Source organism: Dermacentor variabilis, chromosome 11, assembly GCF_050947875.1.
Source record: "Dermacentor variabilis isolate Ectoservices chromosome 11, ASM5094787v1, whole genome shotgun sequence".
Lineage (NCBI taxonomy): Eukaryota > Metazoa > Arthropoda > Arachnida > Ixodida > Ixodidae > Dermacentor > Dermacentor variabilis.
Window position 1 is genome coordinate 109,136,690 of NC_134578.1, and position 8,679 is coordinate 109,145,368.

General features: G+C 45.2%; 1 protein-coding gene across 1 annotated transcript; it reads left to right on the forward strand.

Annotated features, from left to right (window-relative positions):
- The first annotated feature begins 1,005 nt into the window (after window positions 1–1,005).
- Window positions 1,006–8,286, forward strand: LOC142564015 (TNF receptor-associated factor 6-like). Its single transcript, XM_075674819.1, has 2 exons — window positions 1,006–1,335; window positions 5,955–8,286. Exons 1-2 carry the CDS (start codon window positions 1,051–1,053, stop codon window positions 7,167–7,169), a joined length of 1,500 nt encoding a protein of 499 aa, XP_075530934.1. The 5' UTR covers window positions 1,006–1,050; the 3' UTR covers window positions 7,170–8,286.
- The last annotated feature ends 393 nt before the right edge of the window (window positions 8,287–8,679 follow it).

An 8,679-nucleotide genomic window follows, 5' to 3' on the forward strand; every position in this document is an offset into this window, starting at 1 on the left:
AGATAATCAGGTCTACAATATCACTTACCTTATTGTATTTTGTGCTATACAGAATTTGCTAATGAAAATGCGAAAAGAGGCGCATTGATCTGCCTGTTATTGTGCTGCCGAAATACAGTAGCCGCGCGCCATGACATGCTGGCTCACGTGTAGTAACAGAGTAGAGTAAAATTGGAGGTATTACTAATGGCGTTGCAAGGATTAAGCGATACGCGAACAACCACGCACAGAAAAAAAAACTGCAATTACGAAAATAAGCAGGCTGTCCCGCTTGCTGAAGAAGGTATTCCTTACACGCGAATTATTCCGGTCTGCAAAGTCTGCTAATAGCTCTCCCCTGCTATTCCTAGAACATATGCCATATTCCCCCACTGAGTTGCCTCCAGCCTGCCTATTGCCTAGCCTGGCATTGAAGTCGCCCATCAGTATAGTGCATTTTGTTTTCACTTTACCCATCGCCGATTCCACGTCTTCATAGAAGCTTTCGACGAAGCTGTGTATGTGGGCCCTTTAATGGCAAACTTCTCCTCCACCGCAGGTCGCCCCGGTATTGCAATATCTTTGGGATCGGCCGATGTATGAAAAATTGTTGATCTAGGGGCGGACGCGTTCCGCCCAGATCCCAGCAATAGAAAGCTTCTCTGTAAAATATTCTGGCGGTCTTTAGAATATTTTTTCTCGTCGTCAATGGTTTCTGCACTTCGCAGTTAGTCGATCTTCGATCGTAGGCTGCCCCTTCACACCTCAGGAAATTGTTTTTCCGCAGCGTTTCGTTTCAACAATGGCGACGTGTGTACGCCCCCCCCCCCCCCTCCGGAACAGGTGATAAAATGGTCGGTAACAACATTCACTGAGCAGGGCGAGTAGATAATTCCCAGACCATTTCATGCCGCCCTGCGAGCGACGCCGTTAACAGTCAGGAAAAGGGCGTACGTTTATCAGAGTGATAGTAGCTTTCGGCAACAGCTAAGAGGACAGAGAGCTGGCAACGTATCGAAGTTTCCGCAGTTTCCGCACGACGCTTCGTAGTGAACGTATGCGTCGTTCGCCATGGCCTCTCAAAGCAAGCGGCACACATTGTGCGGTTTTACGGAGGAATTGGATTGGAGAGAGTTGCACTTCGTCGAGCCTATTCCTGCGTACAGAATATGCGACGCTTGTGGTGTGCTACCTAGAGCGACCGTTTTTCTGCCCTGTCGACACGCGCTATGCAAAAGCTGCTACGAGCAGTGCGTACTCGACGACGGACACGCCTGTCCACTCGACGGTGACCAGTTTCGCGAAGAGGACGCTGACTGGAGGGAGTTTCCTTTGCAGAACCTGCTGGGGCGAAAGGTAAGAGAACGCGAGGGAAAGAATGCGTCTGTTGTTGCTTGCAGGTCAATTTCGCTAAGTTCTTTGAATACATTCGTAAAGGAAAATGGAACTGCTGTGTTAGAATTACGGGTCATTTCATTTTAAAGCGGAGGAATCATGTGTAAGCTAGATGAAAGACACGATGGAAATATTACATAGGAGCTAAAAGCAAGCAGTTCGACGCTGTATTCAGTACGTGTATGATGTTACCTCCATAATCCTAGGTTTCACTTACTACTGACTGAAAACTATGTAAACTTGTGTAAGATGAGAAAAGTTCAGCGTATCAAGCTGCGATTATATAGCAGCGCCATTGATTTATGAATTGTCCTTCTTTTAGCGTGTACTTACTGGCATCAGTTAACGAGGCGTAGGGTGTCCTTTCGTTCTTGTTGTCTATTTTAACACAGGCATGACGTATTTTTCTTCTCTTTTTTCTCGTCTCTCTTGTCCTGTTACCTTTTCTTTATGCAACGAGTTCTTCGTGGCGTCGCAAGGTAGCTTGCATGCGTTTATCATCAAAAGACGTACTGAAATACTATATTTGATAGCTACATTTACAGATATACTCTAATTGACCATGTAAGAGCAAGTAGGCTTGCGGCAGCCACAGAGCAGGAAGGCCAATCGGCGGCAGATGCGTCGTTTCAATGACCACGCTCCGGCACCAACGGCAGCCGCACAACCACGGATCAGCCGTCGTGGTTGCTCAATGGCGTTAGCGTGGCGCTGCTAAACGTGAGGTCGCGGGGTCAAATCGCGGCAGCGTTTCGATGGAGGCGAACTGCAAAACTGCTCGTCTACCGCTCGATGGGTGCACATTAAAAAGCCCCATGGGTTTGGCGTTAATCGAGAGCCACCCACTAGGGCGTGGCTAATTATCAGAACTTGCCTCAATCAAACTTGTTGGGCAAGTTGGTTCATAATGTTTAAGATGTTACTCCAAGGATATACATGTACAAGTGCAGACTGCCAAGTCACTTTTGTTTCAGTATGAGGCGTAAATATAAGGAGCTTACCACACATGTGCAATAAAGCAGCAAACAAAATTAGCTCATCAAAGCCATCTGAAACTATATTTTCTTTGTTCCTTCAATGCGCATGTGTTGTAAACTCCGTATATTTACGCCTGTCACCAAAATAAAAGTCAGTTGAACGCTTGCGGTTGTCAGTGTCGATAGATTGCCGCCGTCGCTATTTAACAGCCCAGCCGCTACATTGTTAAGAGGGTCATGGCGGCGACCTGTATAAAGGCAGCACTGAAGCACCCATGACAACAGGAGATGGAGCAAAGTTTTTTCAAATAAGACAGCATGGTTAGCAGAAGTTGGTTTTCCTTGTTTTCTCCTTACTTCAGTATATGAGGGGATCCTGAAAAAAAAACAATGTTTCGAACCAGCACGCAAAGAAAAAAATACAAGATACCAGTGCACGCTGTGCCGTATGTGCACACGTTATCTCATTAGTTGATGAAAGTAGCCAACCGACATAATGATAATTTACTTTTCAGTGCCCCTTGCAAGCTATGTACCGTGCGCACTCGAATGAAAGAGCATAGCAGGGCCTGTTGCACCACCAATGGTTAAACTATGTTAATAGACTGCAGGCGCAACATTATTTGCCAGATATCGCTAAGCTGTGGTATAGGATATGCAGGAAAAGCAGGGCAGTGTTTTAATGGTCGAGCACGCCGATCGGGTGCAGCAATGTTAAGAGCGTGTATGGATGCCATTTTGCGGGTCATTGGAATAAGTTGGCGTGCACTCCCATGCTACAGATGACGAAGTTTTTAGTGACGGACAAAACCAAGCAGAGAGAAATAATAGAGGTATGTTATATTAAAAAGGCTCGAAATACCTGTGTAAGCGTGCCGGTTCTGGCGCTACCAGAAAAAAAAAATTGCCTTTTTGCATGACGGAGAATCAATGTCTACTGTATATGGCTCAGTGTACGCTTGCCTACTTTTTATGGATGGGGAAAATGCCTCGCCTCAAGAAGGGACGGGAACAAACAGCGCTTGCACAGGAAGAAGTGAGGATGGCAGACAAGTCATTGAACTAATAACAACGGGCTTATTGCTGGTGATGCAACAAATGCAAAACAGGCTCTGTGCAGAGAACCAACAAAAACACGGTATCCGCGCCGGTATAAGATTGAAATAATGGCATCGCGTGAGTTGTCATAGCAGGCTGTCACGTTTTTAATATAGCTTATCTAACAGCTATGGAGAGAAACAGATGGTACGCTGACAAAGCAATTTCCTTGCGACTGGATACAAAGCGCTTCGCGAATCGCGCATGCTCTTTGCTCTGTATTTCTACCTAAAATTGTGCAATTTCACAGATAGGTATGCAGCCGGTCTAGGTATAGGTCCGGATAGGTAGAGGTGCCGGATAGGTCTAGGTATGCAGCCACATTCCTTGCAGTGCTGCGCTGAACGACTAGGTACGTACCCTTCCAGCGAGCAGGGATGCAATCTCAGCAGGCGATTCAAACATCGGCGTGTTTGGCCGGTGTACCAGCGTTTTCACTTCACCGTATGTCTTGTCTGTCGTCCTCACTGCGTCCTTTACAAGCGCTGTTTGTTCCAAGTATGCAGCAACCGACCCAGACCGCACACTCCTTTTGCCTCAAGAAGCTTCTCATCACTGCCGAGTTCGAGGAACGCGTATGTTAACGCACCCAGTCGTTCCTCGTCGTTATGCGGCTGAGACGCGTGAGGACGGCGCTGTCCTACTGGAACGAAAGCGGATCGCCGAACGTGAACGCAACGCTACCCAAACAGAGCAAACGAAGTTGCCTCATCCTAGTGGGGGATTTCACCTTCGACAGCCACTCTCATTCCCAACGCACATACCACCAGTTCAAACACATGGTACATGTGTGTGCGAACAGCATGTACAAAAGACAAATAGCAAGGTTTCTCGTAATGTTGTGCGCTTCTGGGGTTGTGGCTGCCAGATTTATTCCTTCTTTGTTCCTGACAATTTATATTTGTAGTATGGTGAATATCGTAAAAAAAAACCTTATTCAGGCCGGTGTGAGAGCGTCACCTCACAAAAAATTCATCCGCTTCCCTTCATTGCCCTTCCCCTAACATCCAGATCTCATTACTAAACTAATTGCCATTGGTGTACACGAGAAAACAGTATCATGGATAAAGAACTATCTTGAAAACAGAAAACAATGCGTAGCTGTGAATGATATTACGTCTGATTACATCAACTTTTTTTTCTGGTGTTCCACAAGGCTCCGTTCGTGCGCCCCTCCTATTTCTGATCTACATCAATGATATTCGGTAATGCTTTCAGCCTCCTATTCAAATGCGCCAATTCACCGATGATTCCGTAGTGTACACAACAGTGAATACCAGAGACGATCAGGTAAAACTAAATGATTCGTTAGCTGCTATAAAAAAGTTGGTGCAACATTTGGGGGATGAAACTGAATGCATCAAAAACTACCAGTATCTCCTTCACACAAGAAAAATGCGCTTCAGTTTACATACACAATAAACAATATACCACTAAGAAAATACCAGGAGGTCACATATCCCGGGGTCACTGTTACAACGAAATTAAATTGGGAAACTCATATAAATAACATATATGACAAGGCCCTAGGTAAACTACATGTCTTGAGAAGAAAACTTAGAAACACACCTAGTGTTAAATTAAATGCATACAGAACCCACATTAGACCCGCTTTACAGTATGCTGACATTATAGGGACCCCGCACCAGAAGTACTTAACCGAGAAACTAGAACGCATATAGAACTTAGCGTTGAGATTTATATATTCACAATATTCACGTCAAACGAGCATTACGAACCTGCGCGTCAAGGCTAACGTCCAATCACTGGCTCAACGTAGAATGATTTCCAGATTAAAATTTCTATACTTGGTTTATCACGGCTCCTATCGAATACCACAAGCAACATACACTCACGCGTCATTCAGACTTTATGCCCGAACCAACCATAATAAATCAATACGACCCCACCCCAGCCGTAATAACACTCACAAGTACTCTTTATTCCCACACGCCATTTCCGATTGGAACATACTACCCTCTAGAGCCGTAAACTTCCCATCTGCCTACGCATTTATTGACAATATTGAGAATCTGGAATTCGAATGGTGATATTACCTGTATTTGATATGCAGCCTGTGTAGATGCATTCTAATGGTAAACGCTGTTTCTCCTGCTTCCTGGACCGTTCCTTTAAACAGCGCGTATATATTTATTGAGTATGTTCATTTTTGTGTATGCTAATGCTCTTTGTTTTGAATTCACTAGTTTCACTTTCTTCTTTCTTTGTACTGTATTCCATGTTGTAACCACTCCTGCATGGGCCCGACGAGGGCCTGCAGTATTGTAAAATAAATAAATAAATAAATAAATAAATAAATAAATAAATAAATAAATTGCAATACTACGACGAGGCATATCTTGATGTCTCGTTACGCAACGTCACACTAGACGATCCTTGAAGTATTCGAAGTTTGGAGGTGTGGAATAACATGGAAGATACTAATATCAAAAATATGAAGATGCTACTATGGAAAATTACTCAGAAGCTTTTTTTTCCTTTCAGGTAAAATGCTGGAATGAAGAACGCGGCTGCAACATGGTTTTGGCTGCGTCAGAGCTGAACAAGCATTTTTGCAATGACTGTGACCACCACGCTACGTCATGCCCTAATTGTTCAAAGCTCGTGCTCCGTAGCAACGTGGCCGCGCATTTACAAAGCAAATGCCGAGTCAATGTGGTGTCTCTGACGTCCAGGGCTCTAGAAAAGTCGGACATTGGCCAACAAGCAATGATGATGGCTCTGAATGCAAGCTTAGACGTGCGAGTACTTGAAATGAAAGACAAGCTAGACGAAGTTATTAGTGGTAATATTGCCCAAAATGATCACCTCAATAACATTTCACATTGTATCAACACGGTCAAGGAAACACTGCTACAAAGGTCAATCGAAAGTGGCACGTTGGATAACCTTGCTTCACAATCAACAGTTACCTTATCCTCAGTTAAAGCAGTCGAGGAACGATTGATTGACCACAGCGGTGAGGCACGCATGCTTACAGGAGCAATAACCGATTCAATAAAAGAGCTGAAGGAAGGCTTAGAAGACACGAAGCGAATAGTCAGCAACGTAAAAATGCTCAAGGAAATTTGCGAAAGTGTGAATGCGCTGAAGGAAGCCATTGGCAAAGTGTTGGACGACGCGGCAAGGACAATCTGCAGAAAGTGTGCCGGAAGTGTTGCAGGCAATGGTGAAGTGAAGGACACTGAGATGCAAGGAGGGCCGAGCCCATTGAATAAGGAAAAAGAACTGGCCTTAAACACAATCAACATTAGGCGATACGAGTTTTTTGCTAAGGAATTCAAAGCGATGAAAGACAGCACCCATTTAAAAGGATCTTATTGTTTTTCGAGTGAAAAGATATACATATCTGGCTATCACGTGTCGCCAGGAGTGCACTTCAGAAAAGCGGGAGATCACGTGTTACTGCATCCTTGGATTAAGCTGCACAAGGGTGTAAACGACGAATTTCTTCAGTGGCCTTTCAGTCAGAACATTCGGGTGACCGTCAAGCATCCGTCCCAAAGCAAACAGTGCCAGGAGGTGTGGGACCATAAAGGTGAGCTTAAGTTCTTTGGAAGACCCGAAGAAGCAAGCAACCCGGGCGGTCACAGCACAAAGGCTACATTTCGCCTAGATGATCTTGAACGTGATGGGTACGTCTCGGAGGACAACCTTCACATAGTGTACGAGTTTCTTCCGAAGGACGTAGAAAAATAAGAGGGAATTATGTATTTCTTTAAATACATATGCCGTTTTATTTCCCGGAAACAAACTTCACTCTTCCAGATAACTTCGTCGAAACCAAAATAAATTTTCGTGCAGAACTTCTTTCTGTAATATTTGAATGTGTATGTATCTATGCTTCAGGGCGAGTTTATAACATTGTCTTTGAATCGAGTAACGCTCCTTTCAGAACAACTTCGATGTAGGTGGCTCGCAGTCGGGAACAATTGTAATATATTTCATCGTGGGTTTTTTGCGATAACAATTATATGGGCACTCGCGCCGCCTTTTTGCCGTCGCCGTCATGTTCCGTATAAATTCCAAGGGCTATCACACGGTCGTCACGCGTTGTATGCTGTATGGGCGAGAGAAAGCACGTAGCGGAAGCCGGCGATCGCGACGCAGTCTTGCGCGCCATACATGGCGGAAAGGGGGGAGGCAACGCGGGATGGAGAGGGTGGGGCGGCTCTGACACTGCCAAGTCGGTAATTTGAATGGTCACTCGCAGTCGCACGTGTCGTATCTTGAAAGGGATCTGCCGACGCTCATGCCTTTGTGGGCGCTGCGTTTTCGCCGCAGAGTTTGCGTTGAAGCGATGGACCGCACGAAGGTGACTTCGCTCGAAGCTGCGGCCGCGCTCGCTCGCACCCGCGTTTTCACACCGAGTATTCGCGCTCGTCGAGAGTCACGTGTCCCTGTTTACATGTGTGTGCTTATACCGTGCTTCTTAGTTCAGTTAGTAAGGGTATGTCTTTAGAGAAAATATTTGCGCTTGTCCCGTGATTCTATGTCGGTCTTCTTTCCCGTCTTGAAATTGCGCTTACCACTATTAAGCATGAACCAACTAGCCCAGCAACAAATTTTGTTTAGTAAGGGAATGTTTCCAAGTTTACGCGGCCGATAAAGCTATTATCCTTCCTTAGTAAAGCTGCCTACTAATTTTCCATTGCAGTCGATGTTTCGCCTACCGGGCGACACTGCTACTTTTTAAATTACTATTTATTTAGGGTTAAAACCTCGACACGTGCGTCGAATTTTCTGGCATCGGTAGTTCTTCGTGAAGTCGTCAATGGTCCAAGATATTGATGTCCTCAGAAACATTGCGAGTGTACGAATACGGCGATATAATTTTTGGTAACATTCGGCATATTTCCGCACGATAATATTTTATAAATGCAGCGTGATATGTGATCTTGTCCTCACTGCTGCCAGACGCTTGTCGAGTCCCCTGGCTGCAGCTAGAGGCTTCCAAACGAACACCGCGTTCTTTGAGACGCGCCACAGCAGCACGTTTCTGGAGTGCCCCTGCAGTGTGTCACCTCTAGAAAACGTCGTGCGACACATGTAAGCAGCAATCTTGGGCTGTAGCGATGCTAGACCAGGCGCCACTGCGCATATCTGCCTGTAACTCTGTATCATAAGACGCCAACAAACATACATACCAACGAAAACACGCGGTAAATTACTTGCGCTTACTAATTAAAATGAAGGAATTAAAAATAAA